At 38.5% G+C, this 24,268-nt stretch overlaps 1 protein-coding gene across 3 annotated transcripts in view; it reads right to left on the bottom strand.

The window, feature by feature from the left end:
* The window catches only part of LOC129770842 (uncharacterized), a 42,333-nt gene extending 18,417 nt beyond the window's left edge, over nucleotides 1–23,916 (bottom strand). For all 3 annotated transcript variants that reach the window (XM_055773953.1, XM_055773954.1, XM_055773955.1), the window contains exons 1-3: nucleotides 23,459–23,916; nucleotides 5,021–5,398; nucleotides 4,759–4,901 (exon numbers count right to left, since the gene is read on the bottom strand). In XM_055773953.1, the coding sequence (XP_055629928.1) occupies nucleotides 4,759–4,901; nucleotides 5,021–5,398; nucleotides 23,459–23,552 (615 nt within the window). In that variant the 5' untranslated portion in view covers nucleotides 23,553–23,916. The remainder of the gene's footprint in view (nucleotides 1–4,758; nucleotides 4,902–5,020; nucleotides 5,399–23,458) is intronic.
* Between the last annotated feature and the right edge of the window lie 352 nt (nucleotides 23,917–24,268).

Below are 24,268 nucleotides of genomic sequence, written 5' to 3'. Positions count from 1 at the left end.
ATATTAAATAAGAATTTTTGGTGGTTTATTTGAACCCCTATGTGGTTTGACGTAGGATCTATAGTGAAAAACGTACTTTTTCGATTATTTCACGCCATCCTCAAAAGATCCGAGATAAAAACTTTAAAAAAATACTGAATGTGCATCTTACTACGGTGTATCAAAAAAATTATCAAAAAAAAATTTCATTAAAAATTTTAGTACTAAAAAAAATATTGAAATCTTGAAAAAATTTTTTTTGGGATTTAGAGATTCGGTACTACTCTAATTCATATTTTAATGTTTTTCTACGGCTTTTCTAGTTATGTGTGATTTTTTTCAGTGTTGCGCGGTATCAAAAAATATTTTTTTTAATATTTCTAAAGAGTGGTTAGGTAAGGGAGTAAAAAGGTGCCCCCAAACCAAATCACTAGCTGTATGGCAAATATTGTAAAGGATATTAAATAAGAAATTTTGGCGGTTTTTTGAACCCCTATGTGGTTTGACGTAGGATCTATAGTGAAAAACGTACTTTTTCGATTATTTCACGCCATCCTCAAAAGATCCGAGATAAAAATTTAAAAAAAATACTGAATGTGCATCTTACTACGGTGTATCAAAAAAATTATCAAAAAAATATTTCATCAAAAAATTTAGTACTAAAAAAATATTTAAATTTTTTTGAATTTTTTTTTTGGGATTTAGAGATTCAGTACTACTCTAATTCATATTTAAATGTGCTCTCACGGCTTTTCTAGATTGATAAATATCTTCAAGCTGTTTTTTTTTTCAAATAGCTAATAATAAAAATAAAATAATAAAAAAAATAATACACAGTACAAAAAAATGTCTAAATTTTGAAAAAAAAATATAACTTTGAGACACACTCCTGCTCAAATTTTTATTTCGATGTCGATGTCCCGATGAGAGAGTTGAGGATTTTCTAGGTGCTTATGCAAAATCAATTCGCGACTATGCTGGTGGCACAATTTTTCCGAATTTTCGAAAATCTGACAGCGATAAAAAAATAGTGTAAACAATACACGCTAAACTACTTCTACCCAAATTTTCAAGAGAAAATGCAAAATGGGTAATTTTCTACAGCGTTTTTATCGTGATGCAATTTGATGTGGGACGCCCTTTAACAGCTCATTGTCGTCTTCAACACCTGTTAAACAAAGCGTAAGAGATGAAACTGGCTTAAACGTTACATCCGAAGCCCACGACACGTTTTATGAAAGGAATGTTTAGGAATGTTTTAACGAAATGGAAAAGGAAAATAACAATGATTATCGCGATCAGGGAGAAAATACAAATGCTAACGAAATCTACTGTTATGTGAAAACATTCCGAATCGATCGCAACAACAATTCTTAAATTTGATAGTCACTCTAAGACTTAGAGTCTAAGCAGGACCCCCAATCCCAAGGTTTGCTAGTTAATTTTTCAGCTGTGATGTTTACAGCGAAAAATTTTTCTTTGAAGCTGTCCTGGTGTACGAAGCAAAGCGTAATCGGATGGTACAATCAACTGCTGAAAGTTTACTATACATTCATCATATTTTACCATTGGTTAATCTTGAGTACTGTTGATAATTATTTAATTGAAACAACATTTCTTACATGTAAAAACGTCGGAACATTTCTTACATGTCAGTAATCAAATTTTGATTTTAATTGTACGTTAATGATGTTTATAGGCTGCTGGGTTACATAAGTTAAATGTTTAGGAGATTTTTTTTGACGTAGAACTACGTCTTTCAGAAAACAGGTCACGTTTTTATGAAATAAGGTTAGCGTTAATAACTATTTTCACTGTGAACAAATTCTCATGATTTGCCTACCAATCGAATCGCAAATTCTCTAAGATTTGTTTAATATGTTATACATTACAATTCGCTAATCTCTAAACGGTTTAAATTCATGAAAACTGGAAGAACTTTCTTTCTTCCCATACATTTGTTCTGCCGATTTGTGTGCTAACCCTACCCGTATTTCGAATGCTTATAACTCGAATATTTCTTAACAGATCGGAAAGATGTTTGCATCAATTGATAGAAATTATCTCTATGCGTCTATCATAATAAATAAAAAAATATTTTTCATGAGATGAACAATTTAATAACTGTAAAATGTTATTTAAATGCCCTAACTGCCATATTTTGATTGGCCCGGTTTCCCCAACACAGACTTCAAAATCAATGTGTCTGGGGGAATCCGCTTTGTCAAAACATGCTAGTCGGGTGTATTTTTTCCCACTGAGCTGTGTTTCCCTAACACGGACTTTAAAAATAATATGCCTGGGGGAATCCGCTTTGCAAACACATGCAAGTCGGGGGTATTTTTTGGCGTTGAGTACTTTTTACTCGCTTGTCGTTGTGCAGACCGGAATATGTTTCCTTAAAACGTACTTTTAAACTGAGAAGCATGGGACAATCGTCATTTCAGATACTAGAGGTGAATGAACGCGGTTCGAGAACTACGTAAACATGAGATGTGCAATAATTTCAGAGGGAAATGTAAAATACAATGATCGTTTGACAATTCTTCCGTTCACTTATTTTGGTAGTCCTAGGCATCCTATCAAACGTAAAAGGACGTTCATCAAATTTATATGTAACGAAGAACATAATTTATTACAAAAAAATTTCGATTCATCCTAAAATAATATTCGAAGTGGTAAACAAGTGGATTTCATAATATAATTGCGAAGTTCTACGTCGAAAATATGCGGTCGTGTCCTAGATACAACCCCTTACATTTTTTTATAATATTCGGTATCTGGCGGAATAGTGAGTTACTATCCGGTATCCGGCCGGATAGTAAATATTGACCGGAAAGGTCGTATACCAGATATTGGGACTCTCCGGGAGGATGTAACTGGTGTACCTCTCGTGCCCTGACGGATCCAATTTCCTCAGAAGCAATCTCACCTTGGCTTGATCGTTGAGTCGAATATATACCATCCAGCAAATTGGTATCCAGGTAATCCAGCAACAGTGGATCTATAGTGAAAACCGTACTTTTTCGTTTATTTCACGCCATCCTCAAAAGCTTCGAGATAAAAATTTAGAAAAAATACTGAATGTGCATCTTACTACGGTGTATCAAGAAAAATTTCATCAAAAATTTTAGTATTAAAAAATACTGAAATTTTGAAACTTATTTTTTTTGGATTTAGAGATTCAGTACTACTCTACTAATTCATATTTAAATGTGTTCCTATGGCTTTTCTAGATATGTGTGATTTTTTCCAGTGTTGCGCGGTACAAAAAATATTTTCTTATTTTTTATTTTTTTTATAAAGAGTCTGGGTGGGTAAGGGAGTAAAAAGTCCCCCAAACCAAATCACCAACTGTATGGAAAATATTGTATAGGATACTAAATAGAACATTTTGGCAGTAGTACCATATATTTGAGTCCTTATATGGTACACCATAGGATCTATGGTGAAAAATGCACCTTTTGGTTTTTTTCACGCCATTCTCAATAGCTTTGAGACAAAAATAAGAAAAAATACTGAAAGTACATCTTACTAAGGTGTAGTGATAAATATCTAATAAAAATCGAATAATAATAAAAAATTAAATACGCAGTACAAAATAATTTTCTGGCATTTCGAAATTTAGAAGAAAAAAATATAACACATGCGTTCGTATGTGTCTTTTTTTTCTACATGTGGCGTATTTTTTCCTGAATTTTCAAGAGCATTGCGAGACACAAAAATAATTTTCTTCATCGTCTGCATTATTATTTTTATTTTCTTGAAATCGATTATTTTATTGTATTCGTGGTTTTTAATTGTAAGATTAAAATAAAAAAAAAACAATTCGGATTTTTTAAAGTGTTCTTCTCGTTAATCCGAATGATCTTTCCACGAGGATTTTATTTTTTTCTCACATTTTTTTCTCTCTATCGTACTGCTGACTCCTATGAATTTGGTAAACCATCTAAATCCAATGTAAATATAATCTCATACATTTTAAAATACGAGAAAAACTTTTGTACAGCGCAATGCTCTAAACATACCGACAAAATTTAGACATATGAAAAACAAAATTTTAAAAATATTAGAGCAGTAAAAGCAGTAGAGCAGTAAACCGTTAAACCAAAATAAAAAAAAAACTATTTACATTTCCGTGTGCCGCTCTCAATAACTATCTCTCGTTTGTAATTAAGGAATTCCTCAAAATTGTCCTTATTTTTTTCTGGCGAACTTGGAACATATGAGATGCTCTTTAGTAGCGACTTCACAGTAATATGATAAATGCCCCAAGTTGCTCTTTTGATTATCGAGACCTTCAATTAGCGGTCTCCGCAATCTTGGAAAATGTAACTTCTGCAAAGTTGACGGCGAGAAAACGTTTTTCACTATATACGTGCGAAGAATTTGCCTCCAACTCCACTTCATTGATCCGGAAAAAGCCAACAAGACAACAAGACTCTTTTGATCTGGAAGTAGAAACTCCGAAATCTTGTACTTTTACAGAAACCCATGCAATCGATTTTTGGTAGCAAGCAGAATTGTTGTTTCTGTCTTCACATTCAATTCACCCGGAGTCTGCCGTTTGATCGCTCGGAGCCCTGTCTAAAATATCCGTTTACATATATCAAATCTGTTGAAAATTAAGTAAGTTGTCATGACAGCGATTGAGTAACTAGCTTGTTTAGTAATGATTCCTTCCCTGAAGCAACTGACTCACTGAGCAATGCACAACATTGTGTCTCGATAGGAACAAATCTGATTCCAGCCAGAATCACTATCCCGAAATGCACTCACCGAGTACGATGGCTTATCCCTGATTCGCTCCCATCTGCCGGCCGGTCCTACTCTCATCACAGGATGCATTCCTTGGCTGAATAGCTTCGCCTGTTTGTTCAAATTCATCACATTAAACTTGACAATCTGGTTGGGTCGTCCACCTGGGAGAGAGAGAGACAGAATGAAAACCAAAAAATAAAGAATCGATACAATGTTTCGGTCGGTTACCACCGGCAGTTCCAAGACCAAACAAAATAGTACAAAGCAACAACAAACCTACCCGTCACAGCGAAGTAAAACCAGGTCCTGTTTTGATTTTCGTACGGTGTTCCGGCGCAATCGGGTCGCGTCCAGAGATTGTATTCCACCTCGACGAACGCTGCCGAGTGGTGGTGTAGCAGCTGATGATGATGCAGGTCGGGAGGCGCAACGACTGTTACAGAGCCACCAGCCGAAGTAGGAACTATTGGGGGTGTCAAACATGGTTGCTCTGCTGCTGCTACTGTTGGTGGTACTGTGGGAGATGGATGTGTTCCGGAGATTCCGGTAGACAGAGCAGTCTGATGCGGGGCAGTGGGCGAAAGCACTCCACCGCCACTCGATGGCAATAAACTAACGTTTGCAGCCGTGCTAACGTTGCTACCGATTATGTTTAGTCCTGGATAATGAAAAGATGGACAATAAAAAGGAAAACAATTTTACTTTTTTGTTTTTATTGGTTCGATTTTTTATTCAGGTCGCCCAGGAGCATAACACTCGGTGTAAAAAGAATGTAGAAAAAGTAGGACAAGCGTGACGAATCGAACTTTTGCAATAGGTTCATGGATTGATAATGTTCTACTATGTTTACTGGAACCTTTGGGAAACACGTAAAATGAGCGACATCGATAAAGTGTGGGATATGGTAAAGGAATAATAAACATTTATCGAAACGATCCGTCCGCCCTAAGTCAAACCGCAAAAGTCATTGAACGGAACAATTTTGGGCGACAGGCAACCGACCTAAATCGATGTCAATACGGATCGCGATGGTTGTGTTGTAACTATTTGTTAATAGCTGTTTTACATACGATGGAGAAGGCCGCCGATATTTTTGTGGTGTGACTTTTGATTTAGGCTATTGCGCTACCCCACGGGAGAGAGGTGACAAGCCAGAAAATGTTGTGGAAAGATGTTTTCGTGTGGCAGTCGCACCCCTCCTTTTCCTCCACTAGCGGAATAATTCACTACTCTTATTGCTATAACATTAGTTATTATTGTCGTATTTATTATGATGAACCTGCTTGCTGTTGCCAAGGTCTGGAATTTATCGAAGCAGAACATGTGACTATTTTCCGGTTCTTGAACTTCAAGTGTTCGAATCGAATTTGGAAGAAGCGTATGGCACGAAACGATAATTTTATTTCGATTCCTTTTCTCAAGCAAGGCGAAACATTTTATCCTACTGATTGTTGGCTCGTCATATTCGCAAATCGGTCGCAGAATGCCAAATGGTACATAGAATTCTTACATTCCTTTCGAATATATCAACAGATGGTAAATAATAATACAAAATAGTGTGGCTCATTACCAAGGTGGGGAAGAATGTTATATACATACTCTATCGGCTCTATCGCGGGATAGCTTTGAAGAAACTGATTGAATGAAAATGTAGTGGATTCGAAATAAAAATAATGGTTTGCAATCCGCTTTCTCTCTTCCCTATACATATTTGAGCTGGTTGGTCGGATTGGTGACAAACATTTAAGTCTAATTTAAGTCTAAGAGCACTGTGTTCCGCTCCAAGTTGCATATATTGGGGTGCAAGGGTAGAAGGTGTAAAAGAGCATCTAGGGCTTTGTAGGGTGCGCTGGGAATTGCTCCAGTTATTGATAAGCATGCCAGACGTTGTAGTTTATTGAGATTTTTTGTTATTTTGTTTTTTTGCATGTATTATTTTGTTTTCTTGAATATAAAAGAGGAATTTGATTTTTGATTCAATCCCTTAAAGTCAGAAAACACCTATCTCACACGAAAAAAAATAATTTATCCAGATTCTCTCAAAAGGAGATATACGATCGTATTTAATGAAAAAAATCCTTCTACGCAAATGTTCGAATTTCAACAATGACAGAATTATAGAACTTCTTTTTTGTTTCGGACTCTGTTGTTTCAAACTGGCTCTACATTACAAAGTACGCTACAGAGGACGTTTCTGTTGCTTTCATTTGAAAGGTGAGAAAATTTAGTACAGGATATAGTAGTAGAACATCTGAATTAGTGGATTTTAATGACATTTTGGAAGTGAAAAACTTAAAAGTTAATAATTTTTAATGTATTATTATTAATTTCATCCCAAAAATGTATATTAAACTAGATTGTTTCTATCAATTAAATTGAAGCTTTTTAACCGCTCTACAATTTGTTCTTTGATACCTATCTTCTATCTTTCTTAATTTGACTGCAATATCGATATAAACAGTTCCTGGTGAAAATTCAAGCAAAATCTTCAAAAATCACGATTTTTACCCCAAACTGTATATAATCGAGTCCAAAATTGTATATAATCGAACCACATATAATCGAGTTGGTATAAAATCGACTCCGACCTGTATTGGCTTTAGATATAGCATACTCCAGTTGATCGTTTAAGGATTGTAGGATCCGAGGAATTTCTACACAAAAATGTAAGCTTCATTACGATAGCACACAAACTGCACCAAGAGCAGTAATTCTTATGCAGGATAAGGTATGTACCTATAACTGAATTCTTCAATAGAGACATCGTGGCAATACAATTGGAGGTTCCAACGACCCGAGGGAAAACCGATATCATCGTCGCTCCGGCCTATTTCCCAGGAGACAACGTTTAAAGATGCCAGATGGGGCTTGTTTGAAAGCGCGAGGATGTCAGTTTTCCAGATAGTTTAAAAATAGAAGGAAGATCCTGCACAAAAGCCGAGTTCTACGTTGTCAGTTACTCGGTTGCGAGAAAAGTCAAACAATCCAAAGAATTACGAACATACCCATATCATGTAATTTGACGTTTATTTTGTATGTATAGGGCTACTCACCCACTAAAAAACAAAAAAATCTATGAAGTAACTCTTGGCTGCGAGTAGCTACATGCAAATCAAACGTGAAATTTTCGTTCGCAATTCTTCGAATCGTTTGACGTATACTCGCAACCGAGTAGCCGACAACGCATAAACCCTTACTCTAGGCGGATTTTAGATCGGAGTCGACACGTGACCAAGTGAGCCTCATGTTTAATCAAGAATTATATGTGTTTTCTATCGTTTCCATCGGATTCTTTCAGCAGAAAACTTTGAACCTCAAATATCATTTTCATGCAATACAACACATTAATAGTAGTGATCGCTTCATACATAGCTGACTGCGTTTGCCCTGTCGCACTTGTATGTGCAGATAAGTGTTTCAATGACGGATGGGTCATTATTGCTTATTTCGTAGTATTGTGTTGTGTTGCATGTGGGTTGTGAGGTGTTACGGACAGAAGATGCTTATCTCAGATCAAGTGCAGATCCATAAAATAAGCAATATTTGAAATTATGTTTAGACAAGACCCCGACAGAACGAGGGCAAACTCAAGTATTTTTCATCGTTGTATAGATTGTAAGAAAATACTTGTGGCCCACCAACGATGTTATTGGCTATTAGAAATCCCAAAAGGGTTAAGATTTGCTGCGATAGCTTAATCCAAAATGAAACAAGGCACAACATGCAGATTGCGTCTTGTGAATAGAAGTGAATATATGCACCCACCATTTGGGATACAATTATCGCCCTCTCCATTATTCGCAGCGCGGTAAGCACTAGGCGCACCAACTGTGTCCAAAAAACATAATGTATTTGTTTAGGACAGCGCAGCCGTCGCGGACTACACGTTGCGTTATGGCTCACGATTATGATGAAGAGGGACCAAATAGAAAATAGGGTAATCTAACCGAAACCGATATGTTATCGGTTTCAAGAAGGAGAGAGGAGATATTCTTCATCATTTTCATCATCGTGTATATATATGGTACAAAATTGAAATAAAGGTTGGTATTAAGTCAGAACTCACGCGAAAGCGTAAAATTTTTCTTTTAATTGAAGAGAAATTTTTCATATAGTGTAGCCAAGTGTAGATTAAATTTTTCACGGTGGAAAAGTTTCACCCAAACATAAAAGATAAAGATATTCGGAATAGAATGGAAATTAGAAATGAATTAGCTTCTATAATTCCTCATCCATGCTACAAATGTGACGTAATAAAACCAAAATTGTCTACCTGTCCTATGAACAGTTTGAACGGGCGGACGGGACGCCACTGTTACAGATCCAAAAATTCATTGACAAATCAGACAAAGTTATGCGGCGTGTAAGAGGGTGAGAATGTCCTACAAGCAAGTTGATGAGTTTGAATCAGATGAGAGAAAAAGAGCGAGTTCGTGGCATGGTTCTCAAAAGCCGGACATTTCGGAGTTGATTGCAAATCAAACCATACCGACGATACGCCAAATCGCTCGAGGGGATCCTCGAATTGATAGCGCATTTTGTTGTGCATTCTCAGGCAAGACATTTGGTCAGATACAGACTGGGGTGAACCAATTGCCGAGCATCTCTGGGAGAAATGGTTCAGATGGAGTCAACTCGTTTTATAGTTGGGTGCAGTTCAAACTCCATTGTGTTTCTTCAGAGTGAGCTAACTGTGAGGTGCTCAACTACGAATGTAATGGAAGAGATACTGGTTAAAACCACAGTTGATGAACATGTGAAGTTCAAGCACAATGTGGCAGATGAAGCAACCAAATGGGGATCCTGTCTAAGTTTTAATCCAGAGTTGATGGCTGGAGCAAGGAACCTCAAATACCAGAAGAGCTTCGGGACCGTTTATATCCATCATTCGATGTTTCAACTAGGATTGGGCGATCTCGGATCGATTCTTAAAGCGGAATTCCCTCTGTTCAACATGCTGCATGCTACAAGTCAATGGTAAACAACAATGAATATGATACGCAATTATTTATTTTGTTTCCACCTCAGCCACTATACAGTAGTATGCGAACGATGACTGCTCCAACATATCTGTTCTGATGTTATTGTTTTTATGATCAAATATTCTGTTATTCCATTATTGTGGTGAGTTTGTCGTGCTACACACGCCGCACCGATCCGCAGGCTATTGGATAAGGCCAACATTGCTCGACAAGACCAATAATGTCGTGAAAAGAGACACTCCAATAAGCAAGAACCATTGACTTGTAGCATCTAGCATGTTTAATAGATGGAATTCCGCCTTTAGAAGATCGATCTTCTCCATTACGATTTCCGATTTTTTGAATCGACCTTTAGTACTCAAGAAAATCGAGAAAATCTATTGTTTTGCTTTTGATCTTTTCGATCTTTTTGTATATTTGGTTTTCAGTATACATCGATTTTCTATCTCAGCAAAGTCCACCTAACATTTTCTTAAACATAATGTTAACATTTGGATTGCTTCTTCTACGATTTACTTCTGTACAAATGCTGACAGAGATAGAGCTAGCGGCAGCTACTGAGGGAATGAACTGTAACCGATTGCGCATAGGTTCACAGGACCTGATGTTGACATCAATTACAGGCGGAAGGTTGTTTTCTAGATCTGGCATCTGGAAACCGATTCGATAAAATCGATCTTTTTATAAAGATCACCCAACTCTATTTTCAACCATTTAACGAGGTAACGTGTTTCTCGAAGTGGTACAGACCACTGCATTTTATCGCATACGTGCTAAGAGCCATCAAAAGGCGGTTTCTCCCCTGGGTATAGAACGATGACTATCATGAAGTGGAAAATGGCAGTTGCAATCCAGTAACGTGGAACAAACACGAAAGAGTAAAGATTAGAAGATCATTGAGCAAGCGATGAAATTAAAGGATAAAAAAAGTTGATTGCATCAAATAAGGAATCAGATTCGAAGTCGTGTTCTCTTCTGTTATCGACTAAAATTAAGGAAATAGGAGCTAAGTGTTATCTCACTTCACTTGCGGTGCAAAATAAAGGGGAATATGTTTTATGTCGATTATGAGACAAATCTGTGCACGGGATTTTATAGGGTGCACCCGGTCCACAACCCCACCAGCATCTTCACAAATTTGCTCAAAGGGGTGACACCCACGACCGTGATAATTATATTTGTTTCAAAAAAAATATTTGAAACTTTAGAAAGAACGTTACACGTCTTCTTTGAAATTTGTTCGAGTTTATTCTGTGATTGGTGTCATTGTTTAGTAAACAATTTCACCATGGAAATGTTCATGTAAAGAATCTTTCTTGGGGTTTTTTGTTTTGGATGGAAAAATGTTACAGATTTGAGTAACGACACCCCTCATTAAAGGGGTATTCTAGTGTAGAGGCACGAATTTCGGGCGTTTTTTCGAGCTCTGAACAAATGAAATAAGGAATATTTTCGCTATCCATTATCCATGATCAGTAAAGATGCCGCTATCGTATGAGCCTAGGACATGACTATAACTTGATAACGATGGGATTTACGAAAAGTTCATTCTGAGGTATATTCTTGAATGTCTAAATTTCGGGAATTTGAAGGAAAAAGATAGTGTTTTTTCAAATTTCTATACTACAACACATACTTCCTTAAATGGAGAGTGACGGTTCAATTTTCTTGAAGTGCCGTTCTGAATTTTCGACAAAGCTCCAACCATGTCAGGAGGAGCTCAGGTTTTGTAGGGAAAGCGAAACAAAAAAGCCGTATTCAAGGGTTTATAAAACACCACTATTCGAACCCATGAGGACAACATGCTGGTAATTTTACTTGTTGCAGAAAAGAGTATTCATTGAGAAGCGATCAAAATCGCCAAATAAGTGGCCGTAATTCAAGCAAGATACATGTTAGCAGTATCTGACGGCAAATTGAAAACGTTGATTCTCAAATTTGCAAATTTTTACGACGAAGTTTCGGAAAGTGAGTAGTTACTAGAGATTTCAAGATTCCGTACATATTCAAAGGGCGCAGGAATTAACCTAGACGATGCCAATCATTAGTGTACAGTGATACAGTTCATCATGAAATGGAACTTCTAAGAAACGCTTCCAAATCTTACAGTGAGTTTGAAACTGTTATTAACGATTTTCGTTTTTATGGCACCTAGTGGAAGAGGCTTATCAAAGTTGGAATTAATTAAATATTATTTGCAGTCAACGATGGGACCGGTATGCTCAAATGGATTCGCTTTGTTGTCAATCGAAAGTAAATTGACTAACTCTGTGGACTTTGACGATGTGTTCAGAAAACTTGCTGCTGTTAAGTCGAGAGGTGTAACGATTTTACGTTTAGTTTTTCAGCGCACTGTTTTGACAGATCACAAGTAATTTGTGTCATATGTCAAAACTAAAGATGCAAGTGTTTATTGACATTTCATTATTAAACTAACAAATAATTGAATTTTGTTATCAAATCATTTTTTTTTTCATCCAAAATATATATTTTTATTAAGGTTCATATGGCGTCAGCTTAACGGGCCGGGAGTTCAATATTTCGACAATGTTTGCTTACAACTATGTTAGTAATATGTAACCGATTACTCGCGGTTGACTCGAGGTTAGTATTACAAGTGTTATCATAATTGGGATGTTGCAGTCTTCAATGCTGGTCCCCATGCCCTAGTGGTAAGCGTTGCGCTTGCCAAGATGGGGGCTTCGGGTTCGATTCCCGTTCGGGTCAGAAATTCTATCGTCATAGATCGTTTTTCTGGCTTGCACTGGTAAATAGGAACTGTCTAGGGTGTGGTGGGATGAGCATTGGACATTGCCAGTTCCCAAGAAAATCCACAAAAACCCGGAAACAGATCCTCTAAGCGAATTGACGCCGCTATAAGCGTCTTTGTCCAGTCCTGGTGGTACTCGGGACGTAAAGCAGCAGTATCACGATGGTCCTCCTGCGAGATAGTGGGGTTGGTTGCAGGCCTTGCAAGCCGCACCACTAAAAACACCAAGCAACGAACGATACACTAGAAGATTTGAAAATTTTGAATCAGGCCATGTTGTAAAGACGTTAAGCCAAAATAAATAAATAAATGAATAGTCGCCAATGCTCTGTACGTGTGCCCGTCACGGGATACTTCCTATTGGGAAGCAGCTGACCGTTATTCAGTAACGCCCCCTAGTCTGTACCCCATATCTAGCGTGGTGCGTCTTTCTCGACTCGAGGAATCCAGAATCTCTCATGGATCAGGATCAATGCTCTTTCAAAAATTATTCAGCGATAAATCACATTTTGGGTTCAACGGATACGTTGATAAACAAAATTGTCACATTTGGTCACATGAGCAGACACAAATAATACGAGAGCTGCCAATGCATACCGAAAAATGTATTGTTTGGTGCGGTTTGTGGTCCGGAGGAATCATTGGCCCTTACTTTTTTAACCCTCCTGTACTCGCGTGCAAAATCATAACACGTATACTCGCGCACGGTGTCACAGACCGAAAATTGAACTTGTCTGTAATGTTGCCATTGTGTATTTTTCAGGCTTTATTGGCATTTATTTGAAGAAGAGGGTATGATTGAATGAAAAAACTGCAAAAAATAAGTTTTCTTATTATGTTTTAATAGTCTCCTTCAGTTCAGACAAAAAAAAACAGAGTAATTTTTGATACTCCAACACAAATATCGAAATTCGAATTTTTCACTGTTATTAATTAAAAGTAAGCAACTGAATATAATTCATGGAAGTATAAAGAGCTATAAATTAACATAAAAACGTATTAATCGATTGTGGTTTCATTGGAGTAAGAATCAGAACATAGCATAACTGCATGCTCGAAACAAACATATTTTTTACATTTCATGCGGTTGTTGCGTGTTTTTCGGGTCTTTTATCGAATAGAAGAATGTATAACGACCTTCTAGATAATTACCAGATGATAAAGGTTCTGGAATATAAAGTTTGCATATTTCTAATATTCTTTGTCTCTGTATTGTTGGTAAACAAAGAATTAATACCTTTTTAAGATGGGACATAAAAAGATGATATAAAAGGATTTCTAGTAACTTCCTTTCCTTTTTCGCGTTTTCTTGTCGATATTGTTCAATATAAAAAAAAATATCCCCGAAACTGTAATTGTTAAAAATTACCATAAGCCACCGATTAGTTTATAGTTTGCTGTTTACAATTCTTCCACAAGTGAAATTCTTTCACAAGTGTGCATATGTATGGCCATTATATTTAGCGAATAACTATACGAAAGTCACACATTTATATTTTGCTTTTGAACGTATGAATCTAACGACGAATAGTTAATATATGAATCCGTGCAATCCAGTTACAAAAGGGACTGAAATCAAATAAGAATAGTCCGGCGGATCTTATGCATTATATTCTATAAATATTCCACGCCACTAACATTCATTTATACATTTCATTCAACAATATTCTAGAATATGAAAAAAAAGGCACTTGTACAAAAAAGTTACTCCTATACTCGCGTCGGTGTGTCAGACCGAAAGTGTTAAAAAAGTGGCACACGTCCCCTTTGTACCAACACATGCGATACGCTAAACGATGACGAACGACGAATAACGAAGCTAGGGGGCTGTCAACATACCACGTGGACAACTTTAGGGGGGTAGGGGTCGCGTAAATATCCACGGTTGTCCACGGTGGGGGAGGAGTGGGTTTAGATAATATCCACGTGGACACGATAAATTTTCAAGCTGTATTTTCAAGAATTATTGAACTTTCCGCCCACTCTGTATTCTGTGTTTTTTAAAAAAGGGTTGAGCTACTTGAGTGCATCAAAAATCCGTATTTTTCATATGGCGGAATTTCTTCCCTGAAATGTGTTTTCTGAAAGTCATCCATATGAACTGAGAGCGATCGATTTATTTCCATTGGTAGAAGAGAACTCGAGATACTCGACAAAGAAATTAGAGGAACAGAGTGTTAAGTTAAAAATTTTAGTGATTTTGAAATGCTGTAACTTCGTGGAAACCCAACATACATCATTCCAAATCTTCAACTTCAACATTTCAAAGCTTCAAGTTTTTGAATATATTAAGGACGCATTGTCATCTTGGTGTATGTGAATGTAGTGAATTAAAATATAGGAACAAATAAGAACCCATCCTCTGTCTGTTATTTCAAGGTTTTTCGGAACTTTCAGCTAAATAAGTCAAAAAAATCCAATTTACCTTATCAACCAGTTTTCATTGGATTCCAAGAACTTGCCTGTAGAACCTTTCAATACAAATTTATTTTAGTTTGAATGAAAAAGTTCTCCATCGTCTTCGATGATTAATAATTCAATAAATGATGAACAAGCTGCAGTTTTGAAAATTCCAATAAATTGTGTGCAAAGTTAATTCGTTGATTCAATGAAAAAACGAACGAAATTTTAAAAAAATTTTTGCATTTTGAAAAAGTGCCAAAAACAGTTTTCCTATAGTGCTTTAGAAAGTCGTCTGTAGTTTTGCAAGTATTCCAATGTATATCCTCAAAACCCCTGTGAATATATAGCCAATCCAAGAAAGTTTTGAGTAAATTATAGAAGCACTCCATCGCAAATTGTGCCGAAAGTACAAAATGCTATGCGTATCCTGGAAATTACGATTACGATTATTAACTTTAGTTTTCATGCGTTTGTGTTGAAAATTCAAGCTTCAAATTATGTATATCCTATATCATGCGTTGATTTTTCACGTTATTTCGAAAAATTACTTAAAAATTTCGACTTTAAACTATGTACCTCTAATTTTTTTGTCGAATGTATTCAAAGCACGACTTTATTTTTGTATGTGCGGGTTTCTATTCAGCTTCCGCTCCTTCGCTTCCTTTTATTGAGGTTTTGCTCTCTGAAGATGTGTTCCTAGTAGCGATGCTCTTTTTTAATGAAGTAATTTTTGCAATACAGATTCACTACAGATATCTAAAACCACCGTTCATTAGCACCTGAGGAACAATGGTTCATAAAACGCTGCAATGGATGGGTTATGTTCGCCGAAACAGCCCCTCAAAAACGATACTTACGCACCATCACCCACTAACGGCTAAACCCTAAACTACAACTGTCAGAGGTGATGATAAGCGAGGAAGAGGAATGAGAAAGAAGAGTAAAACGAAGAATTGTAAACAATATATATATATTTCTAAATCTGAACGATTGGGGGACGAGACTAGAAATCTTTGCTAAAATAAGTACTTTTTTGGATTCTTTAATTTGTTACTACAATCGGAGACTAAATTGTAAGTTGTTTCGATGCATTATTGTGAACCTTTATTTCATGAAGTAAATTGTCGGGTTGGAAAGGCACTTGTCCAATCCCATTCTGCTTCAGGAACTTGTCGACAAGTTACCAGCAACGGCAAAATTCAGTTGGGCGCTTTATCAGGAACAAGTTCCAGTAGTGGACTTAAATGTGTTCAGCGGTTACATGGCAAAAATATCGTCAGCCGCAAGTGGCGTGACCCAGCTTGTCAGCATTTCATCAAAAGCTGTAAAAGAAGACGGAAGTAAATCTAAGCAAAAATCATACGTTAACACACACATGATATCTGAAACGAAACAGTCAAAGTACCGTGAAGAGCCAACTAGAACGAGAAACCCGGAGAAATCATCGGAAGAACCACAGCAATCGAAGCAAACAAATTCGTGCAGCAAATTCTGTCCAATGTGCAATGTAGCCCGTCACCAATTTGGAAGTTGTGCAGCCTTCAAAGTATTAGATTTAGACGCTCGCTGGAAATCGGTCAAAGCACATAAGCTTTGTGCACGATGTCTCACTTCGCACGCACGTTGGCCGTGTAAGGGCGAGGTATGTGGTATTAATGAATGCCCGAAACGGCATCATCGTCTTCTGCACTTTGAGTCACAGGTCGAGTCGAAATCGAACAAAGAATCTACGAGTGCGGTAGTTACGATACATCATCAACTTACATCATCGACGCTGTTCCGAATACTCCCGGTCACTTTGTTTGGTCACAAAGGACAAGTTGACACGTTTGCATTCCTGGATGATGGATCCTCGGTGACACTCGTCGAAAGAACAATCGCAGAGAAGATAGGGGTTCAAGGTAGGATAGAATCGTTGTGTCTGCAATGGACTGGAGGTGTTACCAAGAATATAGCAGGGTCGGAGGTAGTAAACTTGGAAATTTCGGGAGCTGGGGGAAAAAACGGTTCAAGGTATCACAGGCGTACACGGTGAACAGCTTGGAACTCCCTCAACAAACGTTGGATTTCGAAGAACTCGCAACAAGATTCGTCCACCTTAGTAAACTTCCGGTGAAAAACTACAAATCCGCTGTACCAGGAATATTGATAGGACTTAGTAATTCCCACCTACTAGCTACCTTGAAGCTTCGAGAAGGAAGGTCGAATGAGCCGATCGCAACTAAGACTAGGATCGGTTGGACAGTATGTGGAAATCTACGGAAATCAGAAGTAGGCATTCCTCGTCGACAGCTACATATGTCTGAAGCGCAATCGGATGTAGACCTTCACGAGTACGTCCGCCACTTTTTCGATGTTGAAAGCCTAGGTGTAGCAGTGGTTCCAGCGGTTAAAGGAGTTGATGAGCAACGAGCGTACAAGATTCTCGAAGAAACCACTCGTCGAACCAGCTGTAGTAAGTTTGAGACAGGATTACTTTGGATGCACGACTACATTGAGTTTCCGGACAGCAGACCAATGGCGGAACATCGTTTCAAGTGCCTGGAAAAGCGTTTAGCTCGAAGCCCGGAGTTATATGACAGCGTTCGTCATCAGATAGTGGATTTTATAGCGAAAGGCTACATTCACGAGGCAACTGCGAAAGAATTGGATAGTTTCGATCTACGACGCACCTGGTTCCTTCCTATCGGAGTCGTAATGAATGAGAAGAAACCAGGAAAGGTTAGAGTTATTTGGGATGCGGCGTCAAAAGTTGAAGGCGTATCCTTAAACTCAGTGCTTCTGAAAGGACCGGATCTCATGACACCGCTACTCTCAGTATTGTTTCCGTACCGAGAGCGGGAAGTGGCTGTATCAGCAGACGTGAAGGAGATGTTTTGGCAGATATTGATTCGCGAGGAAGACCGTAGTGCGTTGCTGTTTCCGTATCGAGATTCACCGGATTTGCCGATGAATATCATGGTATCTGACGTGGCAATATTCGGAGCGGCCTGCTCTCCAGCGCACTCTCAGTACATCAAAAACCTGAATGCCTCGGAGCAAGAGTTGGAACTACCGAGAGGAGCCGCGGCTGTCATGAAACGACATTATGTGGATGACTACGTGGACAGTTTCGATACAGCGGAAGAGGCGGTGGCAGTGGCGATGGAAGTAATCGAAGTGCATAAGCAAGCAGGGTTTCATATTAGAAATTGGATGTCGAGCAACCGAAGCGTACTCGAAAGACTAGGAGAGACGAACTTAAAACCATCGAAATCTCTGTTACCGGAAAAGGAGACGGGACTCAATCGAGTTTTGGGAATAGCGTGGTTGCAAAAAGAAGATGTCTTCACATTCTCCATGCAGTTTTGCGACGTTATTAAAGGTCTGGTGGAAGCTAACCGGATTCCTACAAAAAGAGAAATGCTGAAAGTAGTAATGAGCATATACGATCCACTGGGTCTTGTAGCTTCGTTTGTGGTCCACGGGAAGATACTTATCCAGGATGTTTGGAGGGCAGAAACCGCGTGGGATGAAAAGATACCAGAGGAGATTGCAATGCGTTGGTGGGACTGGCTTTCAGTGCTCAAGAAAATGGACGGATTGTGCATACCCCGTTGCTATTTTCCAGGATACGACATCGACAGTTACAAGTCTTTGGAGCTGCATGTATTTGTAGATGCCAGCGAGCAAGCTTATGCGGCTGTAGCATATTTCCGCATACTCGACAAAGGGCAGATCAGGGTCGCACTTGTATCATCGAAAACAAAGGTTGCACCCCTTCGAGGGCTTTCAATACCACGATTGGAATTGATGGCAGCGTTGCTGGGAGCCCGCTTGCGGAAGTCCATAGAACAAAATCATACCCTGAAAATTAATAAAACTTATTTTTGGACTGATTCTTCAACCGTCTGTTCATGGATAAAGTCTGACGTACGCAGGTATCGTCAATTCGTGGCCTTCAGAGTCGACGAAATACTAAGTTTATCTAATATTCAAGAGTGGAGATGGATTTTCACCAAGAACAACGTTGCAGACGAAGCAACCAAGTGGGGAAAAGGCCCTACTTGCAATGTACAAGGTCGATGGTTCCAGGGACCAGCATTTCTGTATGAACAAGACGTACAATGGACGGCAGATTCTGGTGATGAAGAGTGTGCAAATGAAAGCGATATGGAACTCCGAGCAGGGGTTGTTTGCAATCACTATATGGTACAACCAGTAGTAAACACTGAAAGATTCTCAAAATTCGAGAGGCTACTACGTTGTATGGCATACGTTTGCCATTTTATCAACAAATTACGCTCTCCTAAATTGAAATCAATGGACTCGACTGGGATTACTAGTGAAGAAGTGCAAATGGCGGAAAATATTTTGTGGCGAAGTGCACAATCTCATGCTTTTTCAGAGGAAGTAGCTATCCTGAAGTCGAAACGAGATGATCATCGTCTGTTTGAATATCGATGGAGAAGATCAAACAGTACTATCGTGAAACTTACACCATTCGTCGACAACAACGGAGTGTTACGAGTGGGAAGTCGTGCGGCCGCAGCGGATATATTGTGCTATGATACGAAGTTTCCAATAATTTTACCGAGGAACCATCGCGTAACGAACTTGATGTTGGATTATTACCATCGAAGATACGGTCATGCCAACGATGAAACCGTAGTCAATGAAGTAAGGCAGAAATTTCACGTTCCACGATTACGAGTGGAAATTCGCCTAACCAGGAAGCGCTGTATGTGGTGTCGAGTGTACAAGGCAACGCCTGTCGCCCCAAAAATGGGACCGCTACCTGCAGTACGATTGAAACCATTCGTGCGCCCTTTCACATACGTGGGCGTGGACATCTTTGGTCCATACTTCATTAAAATAGGAAGGAGTGTGGCGAAGCGTTGGATTTGCCTATTTACATGCCTCACTGTTCGGGCAGTGCATCTTGAGGTTGTCGCAAGTCTATCTACGGACTCCTGTAAGAAGGCGATAAGAAGGTTCATTGCGCGTCGCGGTTCTCCCTTAGAAATCTATTCCGACAATGGAACTAATTTTGTCGGAGCAAGTCGAGACCTGACGGACGAAATAAAAAAAATAAACTTGGAGCTCAGCAGTACTTTCACCAACGCGATAACGCAATGGCGATTCAACCCACCTTCTGCCCCGCACATGGGAGGTTGCTGGGAGAGAATGGTTCGGGCTGTTAAAGCAGCACTAGGATCAATTCCGATAATCCGGAAGTTAGATGAGGAATCACTGGCAACCATCATAGCTGAAGCGGAGAACATGGTAAATTCGCGACCCCTTACTTTCATCCCCTTGGAAACGGCCGATCATGAAGCTCTAACTCCGAACCATTTCTTGTTGATGAGCTCGAACGGAGTCCGCGAGCCTGAAAGGAACCCAACGGATAGCGGAGTGGCCTTGCAGAATAGCTGGAATATGGTGCAATATACTCTGGACAATTTTTGGCGTCGCTGGATAGTAGAATATTTACCGACGATCACAAGGCGAACTAAATGGTTTCGGGACGTACGACCAATAAAGGAAGGTGAACTAGTCTATGTGAGAAACCGCTGGGTTAGAGGACGCGTAATTCGAGTTACACCAGGCAAGGATGGAGTGGTTCGTCGGGCAGAGGTATTAACGCCGGGAGGAATTTTGAAAAGACCTGCGATAAAAGTGGCTGTGATCGACGTAGGGAACTCTAGTGACGCCACATCGGAAGTTAAGGCGACACGCGGGGGAGGATGTTCGCCGAAACAGCCCCTCAAAAACAATACTTACGCACCATCACCCACTAACGGCTAAACCCTAAACTACAACTGTCAGAGGTGATGATAAGCGAGGAAGAGGAATGAGAAAGAAGAGTAAAACGAAGAATTGTAAACAATATATATATATTTCTAAATCTGAACGATTAGGGGACGAGACTAGTAATCTTTGCTAAAATAAGTACTTTTTTGGATTCTTTAATTTGTTACTACAATCGGAGACTAAATTGTAAGTTGTTTCGATGCATTATTGTGAACCTTTATTTCATGAAGTAAATTGTAGCTTGAAGCTGATTAACACTCGGAAAAGAGCTGTTTTAATTCGCTGGGAGAATTCCGATAAATCTGTCTCAACAGGTTACATATTATTTGATCAAAAACATTTGATTGAATGCATCCCCATTTGCGATTCACTTCATCAACGCAACTAAAACACGTATCGGTTTTTGCCTCGAAGAAATCATACACTGTGTCTGGTTGGATTGGAAGAAAAAAATTAGTATTGCGAGTTTCTACTCTCCCAGATGGAATCCCTTATCTTACGAGCCCTGCTCGGAAAATGCCAACATATCAATTGCTAGTTGGCTTAAGAAACTGTTGGAGTGCCTAAATCTCAGCTTTCAGTGGAGTTCGAGAGCTGTCCAGGTGCCTACACGGCACCTGAACACTTCTGAGGTGAGTTTAAGGCCAGAATTATCCAATATGATGGGGATCGTATTACTCCAGGACAACGCCAAACCTAATTGACAATTCGGCAAACATTTTTTGTAGTCTGGCTGGTACTCGTCGTATTTAGCAGATATTACTTCTTTAGATTATCATTTGTTCAGGATCCTGAAAGAACTGTGGCTCACTATATCGCACAAATACAAAACGGTACATATATAAGATATGCATGTCTATAAAAACAATGCTTTTGATTTTTTCATAAAATCGGCACGATTTCTCCGGGCAACCAAATATTTCCCACGATTAACGAAGCTGTACAGAAAAATATTGGTTAATGATGGTCAATCACGATGATACTGTAGGTGTTTTATCTTGACAAGGTTCATTGTAGCCGCCATGCAGTACCCAACCAAGTTTTTGTAATGTAAATGATGCTTAGAACAGAAAATATTCTACATTAATAAACTAATCTTGAAAGGTATGATGAATCTGTTTGAATACATCTATAAGTTTGAAAACTCAAAAAACTCAGCAAACATGCGTCGGTTTCTAATAAAAATGTACGAGAATAGATCCATGAGTAATATTTTCATATGGACTTCAGCGGCAAAAAAACTAAAGAGCTTCCCGCGCTCGGTAAACAATAGAAGAATAACAACAAATCACTTAATAGTAATAGCTAATATTTTTACCAATAAAAATATGAAAAAAAAAACATAGAAAATTCAAAAAAATGGATGAAGATGAGAACAATGTTGCTGACAATGGTGATCGCTATTGTGCGGTTATTTTCAATTTCTGTTAATTAAAAACCAAACGCTTAAAAAATCAAATTATTAATTATAATTAACCTCAAATTTAGATTTTTTGGATCAGTTAATTTGGTTGTTCATTAGGGAACGAAAACAAAAGGGTGACACCCAAGTTACCCACCCGGGTGTCACCCGGTCACGCTACGCCACTGGATGTTCCACAACTATATCTCAAACTAGATTTTCTCATCTTTCAAATGAAGGCAACTGAATTGCCCGGTACTTTCGTATTAGCGTCACCGGAGTCAAAATACAATAAATGATATATTTCAAAGCAAAACTTAACCGGGTAAACGTATGCCATCCGACGCTTGGTGGAACCTAACTAAAGGATCGTCTCCTATGTGTCAAACTAACCGGGCGATCGATGGAACACAGGTTTGTTTGCGAAAGGCCGCCGCTTCCGACGGCAGGTCGGCGGCCGACTTAGGGCCGCCTCTGTTCCTTATCATCGATTGATGGGGACTACGTCCCCATTACGTTGACCCCAGAATAATTTTAATTAAGAAAAACCAATTCATAATGCAAATTGCGCTGCGGTGGCGTATATATTTAAATACCCCAAATCGCAAATACACATTTTCGTTGCACTAAAAATGACAAAACACTGCATACAACAAGGTAACAACAATACAAATAATATTTGAATGTCAGTGCGAACAATAAAAATGCTATCTATTGTATTTCGGCTCCGGTGACGCTAATACGAAAGTACCAATTGCCCTACGTAGCGTACTTTTTGAAGTAGAGCTAGTTGGAGGTATACATATCTTGGAACAATAAATAAGTTCTATAACTCTGTCATTGTTGAAATTCGACCGTTTTTCCATAAAAAAAATGATCGTCTATGACGTTCTGAGAGATTCTTGATAATTTTTTTTTTCGTGTGAGAAAGGTGTTTTCTGACTGTTTTTTATTGAAAAAAAAAACAAACAAGATGTGTAAAAAACAAGTAAAAAAATCAATTCGATTATATGCAGTGAAAGGAAATCAGAGACTATATAATCGAGTTCACCCTGTATTCAAATGAAATATCATCATTGTCAATAGTTTCGCAACAATTTCTTTCATATTAGTATTTAAATAACGTCCTTATTTTTAAATTCTGATTGGAAAATGCAAAAATTGGGGATCCACCAACCACTGCTGGCAACACTCTCCCTTACCGTCTCCCACACAATTACAAAACAAGTAGGCCAATAGGAATAAATGAGAAAAAACTGCGACACTTTGCCTCTTCTTACTGACAATTTCATCCCTTTCGCAATGCCAAAACAAAACCACAATGCTGCACTTTTCAGCTGATTATCGGGCCCTAACAAGTGTACTTACCCTCACAGCATCTAACCAGCTCGACTTTGCCCAGATTTCCCGAGTCAAATTTGGAGTAAAAAGTGTAACCAGCACATTCAAAATTATCAACCATTTTCTTTTCGAATTTCTTCACTCTGCACCCAAAAGGGCAGACACCTTTATTTTTTCTCACTTTCTTTGTGTTAACACCGTAATTTTCTACACCATAGCACACACAATTTAGAAACGATTCCTTTTCTCTGCTCTGTCGTAAACCCGGAGGCACAACTCCCGAACCAAAGTATATTTCAATTTGCAAAGAACGAACCAATTTTCCTGCTCTCTGCTGGGTCGGATCGGGTGCTATCCTTCACTTCAGTATACTTCGTATACTTAGTCTTGGTGCCAGCACAAAAACATTACGTCATTTATAGTTGCAATACACACGAAATTTCCTGGCAGTAGATTCTTTCCCGTCATTCCATCGAGCGTGAGATCTCGCGATGAACTGAAGCAGTTCTCTCTCCGTGCACAAACTTTTGCTTTTCGATCGCAGGGTTGAACTTTATTTTGTATAAAATTAAGTTGCACCCACTTCGCAATCCGCGTTCACCGAGATGAAGAATGGAAGGTGGGAAGATTCACGGGTTTTGGTTGTGTTAAACTTTGATTGTATTAGGGTGCTCATACACTGTTTGACCGAAGCCAAATATTTGACTCTTTTTGACAGATAAAATTTGGTCAACGTGTACTGATCAAATATATTCTACACAAAACACGACAAGCAAATATTCAATTATTGGGTGTCTAAAATATTATTTCAGTCTGTTCTTCGAACCTGTCGGTACA

The sequence above is a fragment of the Toxorhynchites rutilus genome, chromosome 2, assembly GCF_029784135.1.
Source record: "Toxorhynchites rutilus septentrionalis strain SRP chromosome 2, ASM2978413v1, whole genome shotgun sequence".
NCBI lineage: Eukaryota > Metazoa > Arthropoda > Insecta > Diptera > Culicidae > Toxorhynchites > Toxorhynchites rutilus.
Note: the sequence above shows the minus strand (reverse complement) of the source record. Positions and strands in the feature narration are given on the sequence as shown.